Source organism: Bos mutus, chromosome 21 (assembly GCF_027580195.1).
Source record: "Bos mutus isolate GX-2022 chromosome 21, NWIPB_WYAK_1.1, whole genome shotgun sequence".
Lineage (NCBI taxonomy): Eukaryota > Metazoa > Chordata > Mammalia > Artiodactyla > Bovidae > Bos > Bos mutus.
The window spans coordinates 14,188,438-14,212,062 of record NC_091637.1 but is presented as its reverse complement, the minus strand read 5'-3'; the positions used below and the strand labels follow the sequence as shown (position 1 = coordinate 14,212,062).

Sequence of the window (23,625 nt, the reverse complement as noted above, 5' to 3'; positions counted from 1 at the left end):
TTACAGTGTTAACTATAATAGCAGAAAAATCTGAATTGGAATAGTGAGTTAAATTATAGTCCCACAGCTCAGTGGAATAATGAAAATTCTTAAGAATGTGAGAAGTGTTTATGAAATGAACTGTTGACTTTAACTTATATATGGAGAATGGATTAGATATAATATGCACTGGATAAAACCCATCAGATCTCAGGCATGGGTTTGGGGTGGCTGCATTATTTTTGTTGCTAGGAATTCCCATGAAGTTGTATTGTACCAGTTGACACACAAAAGGCACCAAAAAGCAAGAAAAATGACCCTTACAGCCTTTAGCAATGACTGGTCCCCTTTTTTCTCTGCCCTTGACTCTGCTGCAAAAACCCAGCTCAGTAGTTGTGGCTGCAGACCAAACACAGAAAGTCAGCCGAAACCTGAATCGTGTCCAAATCTCAGCTTGATAAACAGCTCTTGGAGATTTTCAGGAAATATGTGATTCCCTTTCAGTGGACCAGCAACAGATGGCCTAAATGACCTAGGTGGGGCCCTGTGCACCTCATAGCTCCACACTGCTGGGGCCGGCTGGAGGTACGTGCCATCACAGATGTTCTAGGCAGACACAAGGGCACAGACGGTCTGAGCCACAACCCAGATTATGGGCACCAGCCCTTGTCCCATCCCAGAGCAGTGGGCCCACTTCCACTCTTACTCCAAACAGAAGCATACTTGCCAACAGCAGCACTCAGGACATCCACAGGTGTGAGGATACCGGCTATTTAATGAGTCACGTAGGGGCCAGCACTGGGCTCTCTGTTTTCAGGATTTATTTGGCTGCGTCAGGCCCTAGATGTGTCATCAGGGGTCTTTCGTTGTGGCATACAGACTCTAGTTGCGGGGCTCGGGCTCCAGAGCGCACAGGCTCAGTTGCTCCATGGCATGTGGGATCTTAGTTTCCTGACCAGGGGTCGATCCTGCGACTTCTGCATTGGAAGGCAGATTCTTACCACCGAACCACTAGGGAAGTCCCCAGCCTCTTGTTTTTTGGTTTGTTTGTTTGTGTTTTATTACTCAGCATCTGCTGTGTGTCACACACCACACTGATGATGAATAAGACACAAATAGTCCTTGGCCTCAAGGAGAAAGACAAGCATTGAGTCAGTACTAGTTGCTAGAGTAAGAGGCCTGACAGAGGAGACCTGTGACTAGCTGTGAGGGCCTCTCTACTTGGAATCAGTCATCATTTCCAACCCCCCCTCCTGTCACTCTTATCCCAGACAGTGTGAGAATGTTCTAGAAAATGTTTGAAAAGATCGTGCTCAGGGACTGCTGTGGGTAAACCAAAGCCAGGGGCACTGAGTCAGTTCAAAACAAAGGCATGTGACCATATAAAGCTGTGTGTGTGTTAGTCGCTCAGTCGTGTCCGACTCTTTGTGACCCCGTGGACTGTGGCCCACCAGGCTCCTCTGTCCATGGGATTCTCCAGGCAAAAATACTGGGACAGGTCGCCATTTCCTCCTCCAGGGGGTCTTCCTGACCCAGAGACCGAACTCACGTCTCCTGCAGGCAGATTCTTTCCCACTGAGCCACCTGGGAAGGCCAAATAAAGGCACCTTTCCAGTTTAAAAGGTACCAAAGCTGGATACAGATGAATGGACTGTTTCACAAGTGGTCCATCTAGGGAACCAACCCATGCTAGTCTGGTTGATTTCGCAAAATGATGCAGAATGACAGAGGTGTTTATGGTTCTGGCCTATCTGAGTAGCATAAGGGGAACTGTCTTCCCCATTGATATTTCCCCTGATACATGTACCCACCAACTTAAGATGTTTCCCCATGCCGGCAAACGCAAAATGCCTTTGAATGAAGACTTTGGGAACAAATTTGCATTCCATCCTTCAAATGACTAGTTTTAGTTAATAAAAAACACTGCTAAATTCCTAAACTTATCTTGTCCCTGCAGATGCAGTGATTTTTCAGACTTTTGGCAGGGAAGGTGAAAAAAGCAAAAGAACAAAACCATTAATAATTTTCTAAGGAAGGGCTCTGATGGACAGCAGCGAATGACTCTGGGGTCTGTTAATTAAAGTGAAGCGATAAGAATCTTTTCTTTTTTCCTCTTCATCTCTTTGCATGTAGGACAGTCAGCCCTGAACTCAAATCATACGCCCTGGGAGTTCTTTTTCTCCTCCTCCGTTTGTTGGGTACGTATTCTTTCTTTATTCCCTCAGTAATGAATCAGATGCTTATAACCAGGTGAGTGCATATATGAGTGCAATCATGACCAGGTGAGTACAGATCACTGGAATCATCCCTTGAGTTGTCTTTTTTCTTATGAAGTTTAATTTTGATAACAAGAGAAAGGTCTGTTAAATGTTGTTCAGGGTTTAGACCTACACTCGCACACTCCCTGGATATCACAGAGTTTTTGTTGGTATTAACTGTGCCTTCGTGCCACACTGAATTTTCATTGGCACAAGGAAGAAAAGTGAGGAACCAAAAAGAAAGGAATTTGATGGTGTCATTGGGCACCCTCATTAAGCAACCCATGAGCAGCTTGTGAAATGCTTCATTTATGGGCCTGCCAGCTTGGGGAGAGAGGTATTCTCATAATGCTTCCCAAATGGAAACTTCGCATCCTTTAAATTTTTCCAAACTGATTTAGTTTATTTACCTTGGGTTTCTGTTGCTACTGCTGCTGCTGCTACGTCACTTCAGTCGTGTCCGACTCTGTGCAACCCCATAGACGGCAGCCCACCAGGATCCCCCATCCCTGGGATTCTCCAGGCAAGAATACTGGAGTGGGTTGCCATTTCCTTCTCCAATGCATGAAAGTGAAAAGTGAAAGTGAAGTCACTCAGTTGTGTCCGACTTGTAGCGACCCCATGGACTGCAGCCTTCCAGACTCCTCCGTCCATGGGATTTTCCAGGCAAGAGTACTGGAGTGGGGTGCCATTGCCTTCTCCACCTTGGGTTTCTAGGATAAGGCAAATATGACCTTCATGCTATAAAGCCTATATTCTGTAGTTTGGTATGGACAGAAGGAATTAAGTCTAAGATGGGAATAGCCCATGGTTCTCCTGGAGTGCTGGGACCAGCTGAGGAGAAGCTGGAAAAGCCAATCAGATAAACCTTCTCTCTGTGGACCACACTGCTGCTTTATGAACTCCCTTTATCAAGGCCAAGATCAAGATAGGATGACATTTTTTTTTCTTGAAATGATAAGGCTGTGGTCTTCCTTAGTGAATATTAAGTGATAAATAAAAATGGAAAGGAAGATAACCATGGCCTATACCTTCAGAATAAAAAGTTCTCATTCCAAATAGTATATAACCTGAATGAGCACAAAGACTAACTATAGAAATGTTTATAAAAATATTCACAAAAGTGAAAAATCGGCAACAATTCAAACATCCATCAGCAGGGAATTAGTTAAATCCATTATGGGTTCTAATTTCAGTAGGATTTATGTACCCCTTTAAACTGGAAAGAAAAATATTGATAAACTTGGAAAGGGTACATGGTAAGTGGAGGGAGAAAGAGGTCTATATTGTATATGCAAATGTTTTTAAAGTATACATGAAAGTCCCAGTCATGTCCAACTCTTTGCGATCCCACGGACTATACAGTCCATGGAATTCTCCAGACCGGAATACTGGAGTGGGTAGCCTTTACCTTCTCCAGGAGATCTTCAAGACCCAGGAAACAAACCCAGATTCCTGAATTGCAGGCAGATTCTTCACCAACTGAGCTATCAGGGATATATATATAGGGGAAAATACTGGAAAGCTAGATAAGAAAATGGTATCAGCTATTATAATTGAATAGTGAGGCTATAAATGATATTTTATAAATTCATTTTTAAAATTTGAATGAAAAAATGTTATTACTTTCATAATGAGATTATATTCTATATAATTGCTATGTGAAAGAAAAATATTCACCCTTAAATCCATTAATAAGATGAGGCCCTCCCTGGGGAATGGAAAATACTTGACATCTGCCCTAGCTCTGCCTGTAGCAAATCACTTCCAGTCCAGGTTGTGACCTCTTTTGCCATGTCCATGACAAGACCTGGGAATCTTCTTAATCACTGTCAGTCCACATCGTTGGGATAAATGGAGAATCTTTTTTTTTTTAATTTAAATTTATTTATTTTAATTAGAGGCTGATTACTTTACAATATTGTATTGGTTTTGCCATACATCAACATGCATCCGCCATGGGTATACACGTGTTCCCAGTCCTGAACCCCCCTCCCACCTCCCTCCCCGTACCATCCCTCTGGGTCATCCCAGTGCACCAGCCCCAAGCTTCCTGTATCCTGCATCGAACCTGGACTGGCGATTCATTTCTTATATGATATTATACATGTTTCAATGCCATTCTCCCAAATTATCCCCCGCCTCCCTCTCCCACAGAGTCCAAAAGACTGTTCTATACATCTGTGTCTCTTTTGCTGTCTCACATACAGGATTATCGTTACCATCTTTCTAAATTCCATATATATGCATAAATGGAGAATCTTAAACAGCATCTTTGTCTTATTTCTGGTTCATGGAAAATAGAACCAGAAATAGTAACCAGGTATAGTAATACCCAGTGCAAACAAGTTCAACTGTAATTCAAACTAAAACATTTTAGGCCTTCCTAGAATTCATAGTGGCCTTTAGAGCCAACTACACAGGGTACTAATTATGGTGGAGTTTTTTTCTCTCATCACTGGGAGGATAGAAAATGCATGTGTGGTGATGCCCCCCATTCCACCCTGGTTAGGTGGATGGACAGATGAATGTGTAATATCAGGTAGCAGGTTGGAGACCCTTATTTCTGAAAATGGTGAAACCATCCCACATGCGGCTTCCTTGGTGGCTCAGCTGGGGGAGAATCCACCTGCAGTGGGGAAGCCTGGGTTTGATCCCTGGGTTGGGAAGATGCCCAGAGAAGGAAACGGCTACCCACTCCAGTGTTCTGGCCTGGAGAAGTCCATGGACTGTACAGTCCATGGGTCCGCAAAGAATCGGACACAACGGAGTGACTTTCACTTTTTCACTTTCACTACTTCCATTCTACATACACATTCACTCAACAAACTGACATTTATTGAGCATCTAATGTGTTCAGAGCTTCATGAACCATACCCAGGCAAGTGAGCCCAGCATTGCTCTTAGGGAATTCCTTTAGGAGCTGAACAGAGAAACAAAAAGCCCTCCATTTATGGGATTACTACAGAGGTCTTTTGTACCTCTAAACACATGCTGAGGATTCAATATAGTGAGTAAAAAATAACCTTCAGAATAATTTTGATAACACAAAATGTAAGAAAAATTTGCAAGTTGTTTTCAAAATGAAAATAATGAAAATTATGAGACACTTGAAGACAGAAATGGAAAATTATACAGCATGTGTAATGTGACACCATTAAGATCACTGTATGTTGCTCTAAAGCTCAAACATTATCTAAACGAGTATTTTGCAACTTCTGTGATTATAATCTATAGCAAGAGATGAACTTTATATTGTGGCCCAGTGCATTCATATGAATAAATACAACTGAAGCAAAGACTTCATGAAAAATATTCACCCTTAATATGTGTGATGTGCTCTGATATTTTCTATTCTATTTCATTCTTTTAAAATAGTGGGTCATGACCAACTATATTGATTGTATTGTCCAACTGGGTCACACATCAGAGTTTAGAAAACAGCTGTAGAAGGATATGCCACAGTTTCATCTTTTAATTAAAAGTGGCTTATCAGAGAAGTCTTTGCACTGGGCCCGATTCCATTTCCTGCAGCACCCAACGAGATTAACCACCATTACAGTTAATGAAGGACCAACCGAGAAATCAGATTTCAAGACATTGTCAAGCTTTGTGCTTGGCCCCGCTTGGGTAATGGGTGATGGTAAGGACCTCACAGTTCAGTGTGATGAAACTGGAGATGCAGTCAGTAGAGAGGTGTAGGGTGGATGTGTGCGAGAGCCACCCGACCTGGGGTTGGGGATGGGAGTGTGGGTGAAAGAATGTGATAGTAACCTGAAGCATGAAGAATGCAGAAGAGTTACCTTGCTAGCAAAAAGGAGAGAGTGCTTTAGACCGAGGGACTTAAAGGAGCAAAAGCCTGGAAGTGAACAAAGGCTGAAGCCTGTTTGGGGGCTGCAGGAAGCCCTTGTGGCTGGAGGGGATGGCTGTCAAGGACACGATCAGAAAGAATTGCTGCGCTGTTGACAGGGTTGACCTTTATCCCCAAGGCAAATGAAATCATTGATGGACTTTAACATGGGGATAAGATCCATTGTGCATTTTTAGAAAGGCCTACTGTCTGCCACATAGAGAATGTGGGAACTGAATATTAAGCCACTGGTATAACAGAGGAGCTGACAGAGAACCATGTGAGGATGCTGGCCACCAAGATGGGGAGATGTGGACAGAGGAAAAGTGTCAAGGCCTAGTCCCTGAATGGAAGTGTACAGACTGAAGCATCGAAGAGGGAGGAATCCACAGTGACAGTGCCTTATGAAAGGTTTGGATCATGTGATACATGGGCGATGTTTTTAAAGCAGGAGGACCAGAATGAGGAGCAAGCTTTTGGGAGTGGCATAGACCAACACCATCCAATAGACTTTCCTGCAGTGGTGGAAGTGCTCCATGTCTATGCCACGTGGGGCTGTGGAGCACTTGAAATGTGGTTTCTGTAAACTGGCTTCTCCTTATTTTTGTTGATTTTCATTTACGTAGCTGCGTGTGACCAGTGACTATCATACTGGACTGTGCAGGATGCACCACCATTGGTGGGTCAGAGCTTGAGGCAGTGGGGGCAGCGTGGGGAGACTGCTCTTTGCAGATACTTGGCTGTGAGGAGTGTAAAGAAAGAGGGAAAGACCCAGAAGTGAATGCGGGTTATCTTCCCTTGTTTTAAATGCTGATAGAAAGGAGGTGTCAGAAAGGGCAGAGACCTTGGCACCAAGAGCTTCCTACATAGCCCATGGGCGCCCTGGAGTAGGAGCAGTAACGTGGTTGGTGATATCAGTGGTGAGTGGGGAGGAATATGGAGCAAAGAGATTAAGAGTAGTGGTCTCAGTAGGGCTAATGCAACTGACCATGGTGCCTGAGCTGGACAAAGACGAGGTAAGCTAGGAGAGGGGAGAAAGAACAGAGAGAGAAAGGGCACATAGGAGCTGGATGTAGTAATTCATGAAAAAAGAGTTGCAATCTGCAGCCAGAGCTTTGTTGTCTGACTTTGAGGTGGTGGAGCAGTTTTGAGAAATGACAAAACCCAGAGAGGAAAGAAACAGCCTTGACATTGAAAATGAGTTGTTGAAAGGCCTGAGTGAGAGCTCATGTCCATGGAGAAGTTCAAGTCACCCAGGACAGTGGCGGAATTTGAGTGGAAGAGGACAGAGTTGGATAAAGGGTCAGGAAATTCAGAGTAAACGAATGACTTACTCAAAGCAGAACGCCTGATGTAATCAAATCCATCCTTTTTCATCCTTATACAAATGTCCTGATCACTGTTTTTCTCTCTGGGTGTGGGCATAACATCCACTCAAGGGTCTGATCTCGTTCCTGGGGAGTCTGTTGCATGCCGCAGATGCTACACCAAATTCGACTGGATTCACTACCACGATCTCTCCTCCACAAATGCCTGCTCTTGGTTTTCCAGAACAACAAGCTGGGCAAAGATCATTGGGAACGTCAGCCTCAGGGTGCACTTCTGTATGCAGGGGTCATTCCTGAGCAGATTGTCCTTGGGTCTTGGGTTATTGGTGAACTAATATAAGAGACCTGTGTCTTAGAAGCTCCTTGTGTGGTTCATCCAACATTTGTTGAGCTCCCATTGTGAAGTCTTGAATTTCTACAGGCACATGGGAGAAATGGACATGTTGAATGAGTGTTTTGGAAGAAGTAAGCCCAGCCTGCCAGAAACTTCAGAGGAGTGGCTGTGGGGTAGTGGGGTGCAGGATACAATGTCTGGAATGTGAGGGGAGACTCCTTCTACTCACCTCTGCATTTATTTATTCATTCAGCAAACTTTTGCTAAGCACCAACAATGTATCTAACTTCCTAAAGGACCTGTGGGCTTAAAAGAATATTCACAATCTAAAAATTGAGAGTTATGCTTTATTCAGTGGGAATTTTTAGGACTTCAAGCCCAGGAGACAGCATCTCAAGTAACTCAGAGAACTGCTCCATGGAAGTGAGGGAAGGAGCCAGGTTAAAGAAAACCAGATATCCCAAGTTAAGAAATTTAGTGCTTTTTCTCTGTATGGGAAGATACAAGAGTCCGGGCTCACTGAAAGCATTCCTTTGCTATGTACCTCAGGTATCTGGGCCAGTATCCTGTATTTTCACGTCCTGAGTCCCCTCAGGGCTCACCGTTGGGAGTGGCTGCCGTCCATGGCTGCTAGATGGCAGGTATTCTTTCCTTCCTGAGTCCCCTCAGGGCTCACCGTTGGGAGTGGCTGCAGGCCATGGCTGCTAGATGGCAGGTATTCTCTCCTTCCTGAGTCCCCTCAGGGCTCACCATCCCTGGTAGGTGCATTTGTTGATGACAGTGACCTCCTTTGCTTACTGATGTGAAAGTACTTGATTTCTTTCTAAGCACCAATGATATATCTAACTTTCTAAAGGACCTGTACCACCCAGGATCTATCTATGTCCTGACCAGTGCTAAGGTGACACCCCATATTTGCCATGGACCCTGCTATAGTCAGGCACAACAGGTTTGAATCCAGCTCTGCCATACTGAGCATGAGACCTTTAACAAGTAATTTAAGCTTCTTGAGCCTCAGTGAGTTTAACAAGGCAGCCAGGAATGAAATGAGAATAGAGAAGCTCCTCTCAACTTCTCGGATTTAAGAAAAGTGAATGTCAGGTATCTGTGGATGATGCTGGACAGTATCAATAGAGTCTCTTTCTTGGCATCACTGAAACAGAGAAACTCATTAATCCTTTGAGGAGAACATTCTTTTCAACATCCGTTTCTAGGTAGTGCTGGACATAACAGTAATTCCTCCAGGTTGAAAAGAGGTTCCATGGTGAATCAAGTCTTGGCAGGTAAGCTGGGAGAGGAATGGATATCTTTTGAAATGTAAATGCTGGAGTGATTTGTAGCTTCCATTTTGTTTCATAAAGGAATGTGAATTTATTTTTCTTACAAAAGCTTTTCCACTCAAATTTTAAGTTTAGACCAAAGAGTATAACTAAGCCTGGCGTTTTCAACCCACGGAGTGAATTAAGTAGCCAAAATTCAAGACCTGGAGGTTTAACCTCTGTTAATAGATTTCAGGAAAACAGAGACAATTTCCTTAAGTGATACCGCAATTTTTGCATTGAAATATAGCTGCAATTTGAGCCCGAGTATAATGGGAAGTAAGATTTAATCCTTTTAATATTCTCTGTAATAACGAGTAACAGCTCTAAGCTTCCGGATACCCTCCCCAACATATGGTGGGTTCCTAGTGTCCCAGTGGTGGGACCTTGGTTAATGCCTACTGAATCTGCGAGTTCCCCCCAAGGAAACACAGGAAGAAAAGAGAACAAAGGGGAGAGGACTGCTCCTGCAGGCACCGAGGAAAAGAGCATTCCTTTAAAACACACGGTTTCTAAGAAATACTTCATCATTATCATCAGCTGCCTTCTTCTTGCTTAGGTAACTGAGGCTGTAACAGAAGTAAGTACTAACATACACCTTACCTGTGTGACCTCCCTTCTGGAAACATCTGATTATCCTCCAAAAATGTCTTATGAAGTGAAGGATTCCTGCCAGTTGGGGTTAGTCACTGAATCTTGACTTGGAGGGTGTTCTGCAAATCTTTCTCTGGAGATGAGAATTTAAAAGGAGATGAATTTTCATTGATCCAAGTGAAAAGCCAAAAAACAGGAAAGGAACCAGATTTGTTGAGCACCCACTCCAAGAAGGGCTTTCCCAAATACCATATCAACTTTGCAAAGATCAGAACCCCTGTTGAAAGCTTCAAAACCAGCCTTCTACAAACCAGTTATTCCTAGGAGCTTAGTGGAAGGATAAATAATATGTTTTCTATAGCCCTGGAAAGCCCTGATAAGAGCTCTAAAATCTTCTCCTCAGATCAACAAACTTTAAATTTGTAGGAAAGAAATGATTGGACTGGAGGTTTTGAAATATCAAGCCGGGGACAAATAACAAATAGCATCTGTTTCTCTATAGGTATAATAAAGGGGGTTGTGGGGGGTGGATTGTGATGTATGAACACCCCATGCAGTGGAGGGGTGAGGGGGCAGTTGGTAGTAATTATTGTCACTGGGTTGGGAAGATCCCCTGGAGATAGAAATGGAAACCCACTCCAGTATCCTTGCCTGGGAAAATCCCATAGATAGAGGAGCCTGGTGGACTATAGTAGTCCATAGGGTCACAAAGAGTTGGACGACTGAGCACCTGAGCACACACGCAGTTATTGTCCCAGTCGTCACTCTGTAGAAGTCTCCCACTGCCATCTGGGAAACTAGCATCTTTCAGGGGCTACAGGGCTTTTCTATGCCCCCCTGAATGATAAACACGTAACAGTGAATGGCCATTTGTGAAAATTAATCAAGTGGGATTCCCTCTGTCACTAATCAGATGAATTTCAACAATGGCAAAGGCCTGTAAATAAGAGATCCAGCAAGGGCCTTGTTTCAAAATTCTCTACACACCTGGAACTCAGGACCTGTGAGCTAGAGCTTCTCTTTGGAAAAGCATTTTAAGTCAATAAAAAGGAAAAGATGAACTTGGCAGAAAAGAGTTGTTTTTGTTTGTTTGTTTCTGGGAATCTTAAAGGAAGCTCATAAAGTTTATGAGGTTCTACTCATAATACACTCAATCAAAAGTTTATTCTGAACTGTCACCCTCAAATACCCTGTACAAGATGAATAAGGGAGCAAAAGTTCTGGCCATATGGGACCAGACCCTTATATAACACTCCACTCACTTGTTCTAGTATTCACCTTGACTCGGTAAGGTCAAAGTGGTTACATTCGAAAGATCAAGAAACAGGCACATAGAGAAAAGTGACTTACCCCAGCATTTCAGCTCAAGTTAGAAGGTCTTTCATCTTGACCACAAACACCCTCCAAAATATTGAGTATAAGATGAAAACCCTTGCTATGTACTTAGCTTTCTCATTTCTGTTTGAAGGCTATTTCTGACATTTCCCGGGGTCTTGTCATCCGAAGTAGAGCTTGACGAGGATAAAATTGACATCATTAGCACAGAGAAATATGCCTTACTTCAAGACAATTCCATAATATAAAAATCCTCACTTGGATACAGGTACAAAAAGGAGTTATGACTTATTGGCACTTTGGAGGGATTTTTTTTTTAAGCAAGTATTAGTGAATGGCTCCATTATATTGAAAATTTTCCTGCAATGTGCTTAAAATTCGACCTGATTTTCCCAACTTGGATTGCATACAACTCTTTAGGCACCTGTGCATTGGAACAAGAAGCCCCAGTACCATCAGTTCCTTCCCTCAGCAAAACTTAAACGAGAGGTGTAATAGTCTTGGCTTCCCATTGCCTGGTGGTGGGTGGGTAAGAAGAAAAGGAGGGAGGAGAATTGGGAGCAAATGACAACCAATAGAACTCTGACAGACAGAAAGGTGAATGGATCCACCTCTCCGTTGGACCACAGGACAGGTCAGATTTGTCCTGTGGATCCCCAAGTCCACCCGCCATCCACAGGGACTCCAGGTCGCTATTTCTTTACCTAAGTAACGGGGAGTGTGTCTAGTGTCTGTCAGTGGTTGCCATGGCAGCTCCTCCAGTTGGCTCTTTTCCAGTTAAATGAAGAAAAGTCGTCTGTTGGGGAACTGAGACAGGACACACTGGTTGGTGACAAAGATCTCGAACACCTGAGCAGCCTTCTGGGCAGAGAATGCCGGGAATGCGAGTTTCCACTTGGCAAGACCAGCCTGAGCTGCAAAGAGGGAGCAGGTTGTGTGGGATTTTGAGTTTGGCATTTTTAAACTCAAGCTGCCAGAAAGGTTAAATGCTGTTTCAATGAAAATTCTTTCTTAGGGGGGTTTCTTTCAGGGGGTCATAAGTGACAGATTTGGGGAGTGCTAAGGATTAGTGCCAAGGCACTTGGGCCCAGGAGGAAACCCTGCCAACCTGTCAATGCTGACAGGATCACGCAGCCCTCCCCCGACCCCATCGCTGACCAGTCATTAAACCGAGGAAACAGACGCACAGACACAGGAAGCAAACTTATGGTTACCAAAGGGGGAAAGGGATGGCTAACTTAGGAGTTTGGGATTAACAGACACACAGTACGATATATAAAATAGATAAGCAACAAGGACCTACTGTACAGCACAGGGAACTATAGTCAGTATCTTATAATAATCTATAATAGAGAATCTGAAAAGAGTAGATATATATGTATAATTGAATCACTGTGCTGTATACCTGAAACTAGCACAACATTGTAAATCTGCTATACTTCAATAAAAATGATTTTTAAAATTTGAAAACTAGACTTCAATTAGTAAAAAAACCAAGGAAGTGCCATTTCCTTCATTAAGCCTCTCCCTCCCAGAAGGCCCCTCAAAGGAGATTCTGCTATGGATATAACATAGCCTTCCTTGTTCTGGCACTCATGAATGGACTTCAGGGGTCCATGAATTCCCTGAAATATGGATGCGGTTTTGTGGGTAGGTATATTTTTCTGGATGAAGGGATGATGCTCATCAGATTCTCAGCACATGCTCAGGTGTTCAGTCGTGTCCAACTGTTTTGTGACCCCCACGGACTGCAGCCGGCCATGCTCCTCTGTCCGTGGGGTTTCCCAGGCAAGAATACTGTAGTGATCTCCAGGGGATCTTCCTGACCTAGGGATCAAACTTGCATCTCCTGCATTGGCAGGTGGATTCTTTACCCCTTAGCCACAGAGGAAGCCCCCAGATTCTCAACAGACCTTCCTTAATACAAAAGTGAACCTCAGTCAAGAGCTGGAAAGAACACTCAGGATACCAGGACACCTCAACAGAGGGATCTTGGAATTGTCACCACCTGCTCCCAGGGATCACTTCCTGCTTCTTAAGGAAGTTGACTGGCACCATATTCTGGCCTTGGGAATGCTATTTTTTCCAAAGCAATTAATTTGTGTTAATGCCCCGTCCATTGCTTCCCCATAATACAGATGAAACATTTTCCCCCCAAGAGGCAAGAATCACCTGGGAATGTTTTATCTTAACCATGCCAATGACCAGGCCACACACCCAACATTCTGATTTCATTGGTCTGGGATAGGATACCTCATGATATAATGTGATCTATTGTGAAGGTTTTTAAAACCAGTTCCCAGCTCAGAAAAGTGTTCTGCTCCAGTGGTAACGTCTAAGGGAAGGAAAACTGTCAGTGTGTATGTGGGTGTTTTCCATCTTAAACCGTACACACATGTATACTTACATATCTGTCTGCATATACACATGTATGAGAACACAGCCTTCATATGTACAGGTATGTGCACATACGTATATATACCCACACACAAGGTATAGTGTGGACTTTCCTGGCGGCTCAGTGGTAAAGAATCCACCTGCCAATGCAGGAAAGGCGAGTTTGATCCCTAGGTCAGGAAGATCCCCTGGAGAAGGAAATAGCAACCCACTCCAGTATTCTTGCCTGGGAAATCCCATGGACAGAGGAGCCTGGCAGGTTACAGTCTGTGGAACTGCAAAAGAGTTGGACACAACTGAGCAACTGACACAGCAGCAAAGCACAGTGTACTCGTCGTCACCTTCTGTTCCCCTCTGATTCCAACCCCCCCTCCTTGAGAGCACACAAAGCCCCAGAAGCCCCGTGCAAAAGGACAGCACACGGAACATGATGCCTCTTAACCATCTTCTCTACAACGGTGCACTTCTTTGAGTGACACCAAGAACGTCCCCCTTCAGAGAAGACTTTTTCTCCTCAGACTCTCCGTGGATGATGATAATGATATCATCTGTCATCCTGTGTAATTTATTTTGTATTTACTCTGTGCCAGTTCAGTTCAGTCGCTCAGTCATGTCCGACTCTTTGCAACCCCATGGACTGCAGCATGCAAGACCTCCCTGTTCATCACCAGCTCCCAGAGTTTACTCAAACTCATGTCCATTGAGTCGGTGATGCCATCCAACCATCTCATCCTCTGTCGTCCCCTTCTCCTCCCACCTTCAATCTTTCCCAGCATCAGGGTCTTTTCAAATGAGTCAGTTCTTCTCATCAGGTGACCAAAGTATTGGAGTTTCAGCTTCAGCATCAGTCCTTCCAATGAATATTCAGGACTGATTTCCTTTAGGATTGACTGGTTGTATCTCCTTGCTGTCCAAGGGACTCTCAAGAGTCTTCTCCACCACCACAGTTCAAAAGGATCAATTCTTCAGTGCTCAGCTTTCTTTATAGTCCAACTCTCACATCCATACATGTGTATGTATCACATACATACTCTGTGCCAGGCACTGTTCTAAATGCTTCCCACATATTCAATGAGTCAGCCTTCACAGTGATCTGAGAAGGACTCCATTTTGCAGATGGGGAAACGAAGGCACAGATGTGTGAAGTAAGATTTCATGTTAAATAACTTGCACAGGTTTGTGAAGTAAGAGGCAGAGGTGAGGTTTGAACCCAAGCAGTTCAACCTCCAGACAGGGTCTTCCCCCCACTGTGCTGTAGAACCACTGAATATGGCCCACAAACCCTGCAGTCCCATAGGAAGACACACACATGGGGAGTCCTACTCTCCTGTGGACCAGCCATCAGAGCCCGCACATTAACTGTTCTTTCCCCCGACAGGCTTCATCCCCCCGCCGCTCATCTTCGGGGCTGGCATCGACTCCACCTGCCTGTTCTGGAGCACGTTCTGTGGGGAGCAGGGCGCCTGCGCCCTCTACGACAACGTGGCCTACAGATACCTGTACGTCAGCATCGCCATCGCGCTCAAGTCCTTTGCCTTCCTCCTCTACACCACCACGTGGCAGTGCCTGAGGAAAAACTATAAACGATACATCAAAAACCACGAGGGCGGGCTGAGCACCAGTGAGTTCTTTGCCTCTACTCTGACCCTAGACAATCTGGGGAGGGACCCTGTGCCCGCCAACCAGACACATAGGACAAAATTTATCTATAACCTCGAAGATCACGAGTGGTGTGAGAACATGGAGTCTGTTTTATAGTGACTGAAGGAGGGTTGAACTCTGTATTAGTCTTTCAAGGGTCATTTTTCCTAAAGAAAAAAAAAATGAAAAAAAGTTTCTCAAAAAAAAAGATTCAATACACACACACACACACACACACACACACACACGTATACCCAGCACCTTTGTCCTTTTCTCAAAATCAGAGCCAGACAGGATTCAGAATAAGGAGAGCGTGGGATCACGTGGTTGGCGTGCAACCTCCTGGGGGCTCAGAGTCTGCTTTTGAAGGCACCTCATGGCTGTTCAGGATGCCGACAACTGCAAGCAACAGGCACTGCCAGATTCAGGGAACACTGGTGGCCAGCTTGGAGGATGGACCCTTCTGGATATACATACACATACAAAACAAACAAAATATATCTAAAAATCTACTAAAAACACCCACATTGACAACGTTGCCAGGATAAGCACTAGTGACAGCCCTGTGCCCCCGTGCCCGTCCACACGGGGGCGGAGGGGCACCCGAGTCGGAGGAGTGGACACCCGCTTCTCTCTCTAACGTTTGCAATAGGGGCCACGGTGCAGGCGACTCACCCAGTCTACACCTGTGGCTCAAGGCCCCAGAGTTCTCTCAGCGATGCTAAAGGGTGATCCGTGCTGGAGACTGTAGTTGGCACCTCTCACCAGCTCCATTTCCATTTCTCAAGACTGAGGGCCCAAGGGGGGGAGCCGGGCATGGGGGGCCAGCACCTCCCCTTCCCCCACAGCACCTCCCATTGGGGGGCGCCCCCCTCCCCCACCAGCCCCACAGAATGACCTCAGGAAGCAGTGGGCCTCTCCTGGCTATGACTGACTTTGCTCAGAGCCGGGGAAACCCAACCCAGTCCAAGTCATTTGCTTACATTTGCCAAACATTTTGCCATTTTTAGGGAAAAAAAAAAATGCAATGCATATGAATTTCAAACTGTTGTATGTATAATCCTCTGATACTATTTTTAACTACTTCTCAAATCTGTGTTAACCCTTCAGTCACTAACACAGTCCTCTAGGCCGAATTTATTATGCTGGTTGCTTTTAATTTTCTCCTTTTATAATGCACCAAAAATATAATGTGATTCAAGGGATGCAGTTAATCTATTGTAATTTTTTTTTATCATTTTATCCTCCTTTGGATAGTTTGCGAGAACGAGACTATACAGTGTGTTATGAGAAAAAAATGCTTGAAAAAGAGTGTATATGCAGCTTGCCTTTAAAAGAATCACATTTGAGACAAGAGGAGATGACATGATGAATTGCAAATTTGCCTTCTCGACTTATGCCCCACAATTCAGTGATCGCTGTCATGGGAACCCCTTTCATATGCCTGCTTCACATGCCAAGAGGCGTTCTTTTCCGCCTGTGGTGGAGACACGCTCAGCGGCATGTTGTGTGTATGGGTGCAGGGCTTCTGGGGAGACGAGAGAAAGAATAGCTCCCTGGCACATGCTTTGAACAGCTTGTGGTGTCTGGTATTACAGACCCACAAGCTCCTGGAAGCTACTGGACGTCCACCACCTGAAAATGTCAGTAATGTTTTCCGGGTCAGTCTTGAACTAAGCAGCCTTATGGAGTGTATGCGTGTGTGTGTGTTGAAAGTGGCTGAACCTCAACCAGCTAGAAGCGAACCTACCATTGTTTGGGGTAAGAATCAAGGGGAAATCTCTTGCAGCCAGCAGACTCAGCCTGGTGAGTCATTTGCAGATGGGGCAAAGCTTATGTGAGAGCACAGGTGTGCTTGCACTCACGCACACATGCACGCATGGCCCAGGGAACCCACTTTTCATGTTGCAATGTCCTTGATCTTGGCCACTCCTGGCTCTGGAAAGATTCTAAGGGTTGGTTGGTTGGTTGTTTTTTTTTTTTTTTGTAACCTCAGACACATATTTGCAGGTCATCTAGAAGATGAAGAGCATCAGGAAAGAGTGGGGTGGGTAGTGTGCCAAAGTTTTAACAAACCCATAATTGGGGCAGTTTGAGTGAGAGCCCCAAACCAGAGAAGGCCGCGTGCAGCAAGGATGCCCGAGAGAAGCTTGTGTGGCGGTGCAGAGCCACGTGGTCAGCTGCATCCTGGGGACAGGATGCTTCCGGAACAACTTTTTCCTGTCTTGCTCGAGTCCCTCCTTGCTCCTGAAAATGGAGACGTTCATCAGTGTGTTAACTAGTTAAACAGGGGGTTGTTCTCCAACCAGTTCATAAACTCTGTAAGCCCTGTGAATCCTGAGGCTGTGATTCCATCCTGTACGGGTGTTGAGTTGGTTTTGTCTTGAAAATGTATTGCTAGTAGATCACTGCCCTCTTGGATATGATTGTGGAGCTCTCCAAACTCAGTCCACAGACACTGAGGCTGCAAGACCTCATGTTTCATGGGGCTCTTTGCTTTTTTTTTTAAGTTTTTGAAAACTCTTTTTGGCTATTTTGCCTAAGATTTTAGGCTGAGTGAGAATAAGATGTTAAGATAACAAAGGAAAACAATCCCAGGGTTCAGTTTTATCAACAAGTGAATTGAAATATAAAGTCCCTTCTCGTAAGATGCTTCTAACATGTGTTGTTATCACCTTTAAAACTTTTTAAATTTGTCTCCTGGACTCCAGAACCAGAAAAACCTAGTCTAGGTTTATTTTCCCTTGTGCCGCAAGGATCCATTGTACATGCCTTGCCCGATCCAGTCCCTGGCTTCTTTGGTCCTGAGCAGGATTTTGAATGGAAAGATTTCCTGGGAAGAGCTCCAGTGGACTCAGAAAACAAAAATGGAGAGGGACGGAATACACCTAGAACGTGAGTGCTGACGTCCTCTCGAGCCACCAACCCCGCCGCCGTCTCAGTGGAAGGCGCCCAGGGCTGAATGGAGGAAGGCTCTCTTTGCTGCAACTTGTGACAGATTTTTGTCACTCCTACATATAGATCAAAAAGTTTTCTACCCATATTATCCCTGCATATGAAGGGAACACATCTTTCGTGAGTCTCTGTCTCTGGGGGGGACTGGGCTTGCTGTCTTCCCCGTGCTGAGTCTGTGGGCTGTGAGGAAAGCCCGCCTTCACGCCTCCACAGGGGACGCAGTGAAGCTCCCAGACACCCCGGGGACACTTCCACTCTGGGAGGCCACGGCGTGCAGGCTTTCCTCACAGCTAACGAAGCAGCCAGAGAGGCTTCTGCTCACAGGTCCCCTAAGGAGTTTGCTGGCAGCGCTTAACAGGCAAAATAATAAGGGGAAACAAAGAGCTTCTGAGGAATCCTTTGACAGACTCCCTAATGTCTTCAGAGCAGGAGGGAACGTGCTTATTCATAAAAATTGCTTCTTTTTCATCACCTTCCAGCAGAATAGCTTTGCCAAGTGATGGTTTTAGACTTTGGCTACGTGGTGTCTATACATTCAAATCCCCGATTCCAACTTCTCATCCCCAGTAATAACCTAAAGCAGGGGTCCCCAGCTCTTGGGGTGCAGAGCAGGAGGCGAGCAGCAGGTGGGCAAGCAAGCAAAGCTTCATCTGCCCCTTCCCCATTGCTCACATTACCACCTAAACCTTCCCCCTCTTCTTCCCCCCTCACCCAGCTGTGGAAAAATTATCTCCCACGAAACCAGTCCCTGGTGCCCAAAAGGTTGGGGACCACTGACCCAGAGCTTCCTCTCACTCAGATGTGGCAAGATTTCCTGAGGGGACTTGCACAAACGTTCCACACATGGTGGCCAGCCAGCCCCTGGGATGACTGCCACACCACTGAAGTTTCTCAGGAGAAAGATTCTGCCATAGTTGCTAATGGATTATCTTCCACACTTCCAAAGCAGGTTGCCTATTAGGAGAGTGTAAAATGGAAATAAATACACACACACACACACACACACTCACTCACTCACTCACTGAGAAACCCTCTGAGGAAAAGTAGTGATTGGCTCCCTGTGAGCCTACAAGGCCGGTTTTCTTGCTACCAACTGTTCAGGTCCTGGGAAGAAACCACACTTCCTTTTCCACCCAGTCAAGTCCACCAGGCCTGTGTTCTAAGCCCTGCTTAGGAGTCCTGCAGGCACTCCTGAGTGACTCGAAGCAATAAAGGTCAACCTGTAGAAATCAGTGCAATGGTTACACAGTCGGGCAGGGTAAGCTTCTGTCCTGTTTGGTGGTGGTCATTCTATTTCACTGGTTGGTTGGTTTGGTTTGGATGAGGGGAGAAAACCAGACAAGCAGGTTTTCAGTCCACCAGACAGAATATTTGCTGTCCTGTGCTGTTCTTACTTCTTTTGATGGTTTGGAGAAAGTATCTGTCCAGGAGAAGGTACTAGACACAGAGTAGGGGCTTACTTGCTCCCCTGAGCACATGTCACTGCCTCTCAACAGCCTCCTTTCAACTGTGATCTGCATTTCCCTCAGGTTAGAATCCAGATCAGAGCCCTCAGAGGTGACACATTTTCCAAGAGAGGGTGTTAGTGAATTTCAGTTTGGCCTGGAAATTAGTCTGAAACGTGACTACAGCCCTTTTCTTCCTCTCTCTGCTCCTCCCTCCTTGTTTCCTCCTTATCCACCTCTCCCAACCCAGTTCCAGTTCTTGCGTTCTGAATAGCTATGAGAAGGTAATTCTCTGAGAACAAACGGTCCTACTGATGGCCTTTCAACCTAGCTCCCTTGGGGTATTATGGCTGCTCAAGAATAAGTTGGTGAAACAGGAATCTCTAACTGCCAGAGAATGCAGAGAAGATGCTGTTCAGATGCTTGTTATGGGGCCTGTTACCTAGGATCCCAGCTTCCCTGGTGGCTCAGACAGTAAAGAATCCTCTTGCAACGCCGCAGACCTGGGTTTGATCCCTGGATTGGAAAGATCCCTTGGAGAAGGAAATAGCAACCCACTCTAGGATTGTTGCCTGGGAAATCCCATGGACAGAGGAGCCTGGTGGGCTGCAGTCCATGAGGTCACAAAGAGTCAGTCAGGACTGAGCAATTAACACTTACGCTTTTTTTTTTTTTAAACCGAGGATCACATGGAGAATTTACACTCTCTGCATACAGGCCTCACCCATGCCTCCCCTCTCTCACCTCAGAGTGCTCAGTTATCATGGCAGGGAGGACATGAATTGAAAAGCCTAAAATGGGGAGTTCAGAGAAGCCTGGATGCCCCAGCACCTTAGAAATCTGTGACTGTGGTGGAGATAAAGACAAAGCTCATGCTTCCCAGGGACCCTCCATGTGGTAGCACAGTTTTCCTTTGCGGGTAATATTAATGCTATTTGAGGGAGCACTATATGAGCTTGATGTTTTCCAGCCACGTTTATTCACTCTAGTAAAATTTTGACTATGTGCCAGGCCCAGAACCAGGTACAAAGGTTAAAAAAAGACATGGCCCCATCCTCTAAGAACTCACAGTTTAATAAGAGAAACAGACCTGAACACAAAAGCAATAGAATAGGGCTTACCTGGTGGCTCAGACAGTAAAGAATCTGACTACAACGCAAGAGACCCGGGTTCCATCCCTGGGTCAGGAAGATCTCCTGGAGAAGGAAATGGCCACCCACTCCGGTATTCTTGCCTGGAGAATTCCATGGACAGAGGAGCCTGGCAGGCTGCAGCCCATGGGGTTGCAAAGAGTCAGACACGACTAAGTTATTGCACTTTCACTTTTTACTTTCGTCATTGTAAGAGCCAGGGTCTATTTATTTATGTCTGGGAACAAAGAGGGCTCTTTTAGGGTGCTGGGAAGTTCCACCTAGGGGCATCAAGAATCAGGAAGACCTAGTGCTCTCGAAAACAAGAACTTAAGAGCAGTTGGTTAGGGATCCAGGGGAAGAGACCCTCTACGGAGAGAATCAGCAGAGCAAGTTCAGAAACCTTCCATAAAGGGCCAGGTGGCAAGAATTTGGGCTTAGAGGGCCACAGAATCTCTGTGGCCTCTACTTTTTTGTCAGAGCAGGGATGCAGCCCCAGACAATGTGGAAACAGATGAGCGGGCCGTGCTCCAGTAAAGCTTCATTTATAAAGACAGTCAGTCTCTGGGTGTGGCTGAGAGAAGGCTGTAGTGTGCTGATCTGTTCTGGAGAACACGGAGGTCTGAAGCAGCATGGCACACAGTCCCATGGACTGTAGCAGTGGAAGCTGCTGTGCCCTGGGCTGAGTCATGCATTGGAACAATCTAATTCAGGTACCCCATTTTCCAAGAGCGAGGTAAGTATCCCATTATTGTCAGGGTTTACAATGAAAGTAACATTATCTTTCTTCTGTGTAATGAGGGGAATTGGAACTATACAATCTACAGTCTCTTCCAGCCCTGGCACTCACTCCCTAGCTCTACCAGAGTAATCATCCTTTTTTGTTAAGTGATGGAAGTGGGCATGGGAGGGGACAGTGTAGGAACTGGGCAAAAAAGAGTGAATCCAGATACTGAATAGTATTTCAGATTCCTTCCCTCCTTCCCACCAATATGAACAGTGGCACTAGAAAGCTATTTAATAATAGTACATTTACCAAGCACTTACAATGAACCAGCATACAGTAGTTAAAGAATCCACTTGCCAATGCAGGAAATGCAAGAGATGCGAGTTCAAACCCTGGGTCAGGAAGATCCCCTGGATGATGGCAAGGCAGCCTACTCTAGTGGTCTTGCCTGAAGAATCCCATGGACAGAGGAGCCTGGCAGACTGTAATTGCAAAGAGTTGGACATTACTGAGCATGCACGCACATATACATAGTCCTGTGAGGCACACTGTTATTAAGCTTCAGTTTACGAGAGAGGAAAATGAGGCTGGGGAAGCTTTCAGAACTGGCTCAAAGTCACAAAGCAGAGATTCAGCCCAGGTCAATAAATCCAAAGCTTGTGTTCTCTGCCTTTTTGGATACTTCCTCCGTATTGGGCAAGAAATGAGGGACCCCTTTCCTCCGGTAGGGACTTCCTATTCAGAAGACTTACAGGGCTCCCTACACTCTCATATTCCCCCTAACAACTAAGACAAGTTGTATCAGTTGTATTGTAGAACACAGATGTATTCTGGGGACATCCGTTCTCCTTGTTGTTATTCCCAGACTTGATCACAGAGCCCAGTGAACAACACACATGGGTGGTTCTGCTGTTACCAGGCAGGTAAGAGGAGCCAGGAGACACCTCTGCTCTGATGCATTTGGAAACACAGTTTCCAAGTGCTGAGGTGTCTGGGACACAGTCCTCGGTGCTGGTCATCAGCATCGGTGGGAAACCCCAGACACCGTTTCCCACCTGGCACCCCTGAGGTCCTCAGCATCAATTTCAGGAGCTCAACTCTAGCCCAGGCATCAGACACTGATGCTGGCCACTGGTTGGAGCTATGTCTTGCTCTGTGATCAGATATGAGGCTTTTAGGAACACAGTTTCTAGACATTTTGATTTTTGTATTAATGTCTCAGGCCAATCAATAATTGAAGATTAGCACAAATTCTGAGTCTTTTTCTGTAAGGTAAAGTGATTATATTCTCTTACTAAGAGCAGATGGAACAACTATAGTAAATTTTCTGGAGGTTTAACATTCCATAGGTTGAGATTTTACCATCCCATTAAATCGCAGAAAATAATGTTCTTCTTAAATTCATGCCAACCTAATAGAAGGTAACTCTCATGGTGCTGGGTTTGTCAAAACTGTTGGATTTTATTATCAAAGGTGATAAAATGAAGTAGAAGTAGGTAATATAGGAAATTTCATTATAAGAGAAACTTAGAAAACACAAAAATTGTGCTCTAGCCCAGCCTCTTAATGGAGGAAAGGGGCTGGGTGTTTATGTTTACTAAGAGGTTGCTACCCTCATGCCCTGGTGCTCAGATGGTAAAGTATCCGCCTGCAATTCAGGAGACCTGGGTTCGATCCCTCGGTTAGGAAGATCCCTGGAGGAGGGCATGGCAACCCACTCCAGTATTCCTGCCTGGAGAATCCCCATGGACAGAGAGCCTGGTGAGCTACAGTCCATGGGGTCACAAAGAGTTGAGCACAACTAAGTGACTAAGCGCACACACACGCACATGCGCACACACACACACACACCCTCCTGCCAGGGGCCTTAGCAGCTTTCTCACACCTTCCCTGTGAGGTAAGTATCATTATTCCCACTTTACAGATCAGAAAACCAAGGCTCAGTATACCAAAGCTTCCCAAGGTCACACAGCTAGTTAGAAAGTCTCCAGGGGCCAATGCCAGGTCTGTCTGACTCCTGAACCAGTGCTCTTTCCATGACACTACAAAAGCCACCAATCTGAGAACACAGACGTGCCTTCTTAGATTTAATGTGGCCTGTAAGGCATCTTCTATTGGAAACCACCACAGAAGTCTATAGTTTCATAGAGAAATGAGCCAAGAGCTGGAGGTGAAAAATCTAAAATAAGAAAAAACACCTTTTTCCTTTGATAAATGCTGGAGATCTTTAAAAACACCCCTTCCTTTTTCCCTCTGAGCCATGTCAGCAAAAGCTGGCCAGCTCCTCATTGTCTTCTACCTGATTCATTCTGCACACAGGAACCAACCCCAGC

The 23,625-nt window shown here is 45.3% G+C and overlaps 1 protein-coding gene across 2 annotated transcripts in view; it reads left to right on the top strand.

The window, feature by feature from the left end:
- Positions 1–23,625, top strand: part of SLCO3A1 (solute carrier organic anion transporter family member 3A1) — a 374,545-nt gene that overhangs the window by 349,234 nt on the left and 1,686 nt on the right. The window contains exons 9-10 of one of the 2 annotated variants that reach the window (XM_070358050.1): positions 2,113–2,177; positions 14,773–15,015. In XM_070358050.1, the coding sequence (XP_070214151.1) occupies positions 2,113–2,177; positions 14,773–15,015 (308 nt within the window). Of the gene's footprint in view, positions 1–2,112; positions 2,178–14,772; positions 16,245–23,625 lie in introns of those variants that run through there. The other variant, XM_070358049.1, reaches the window with a different exon arrangement.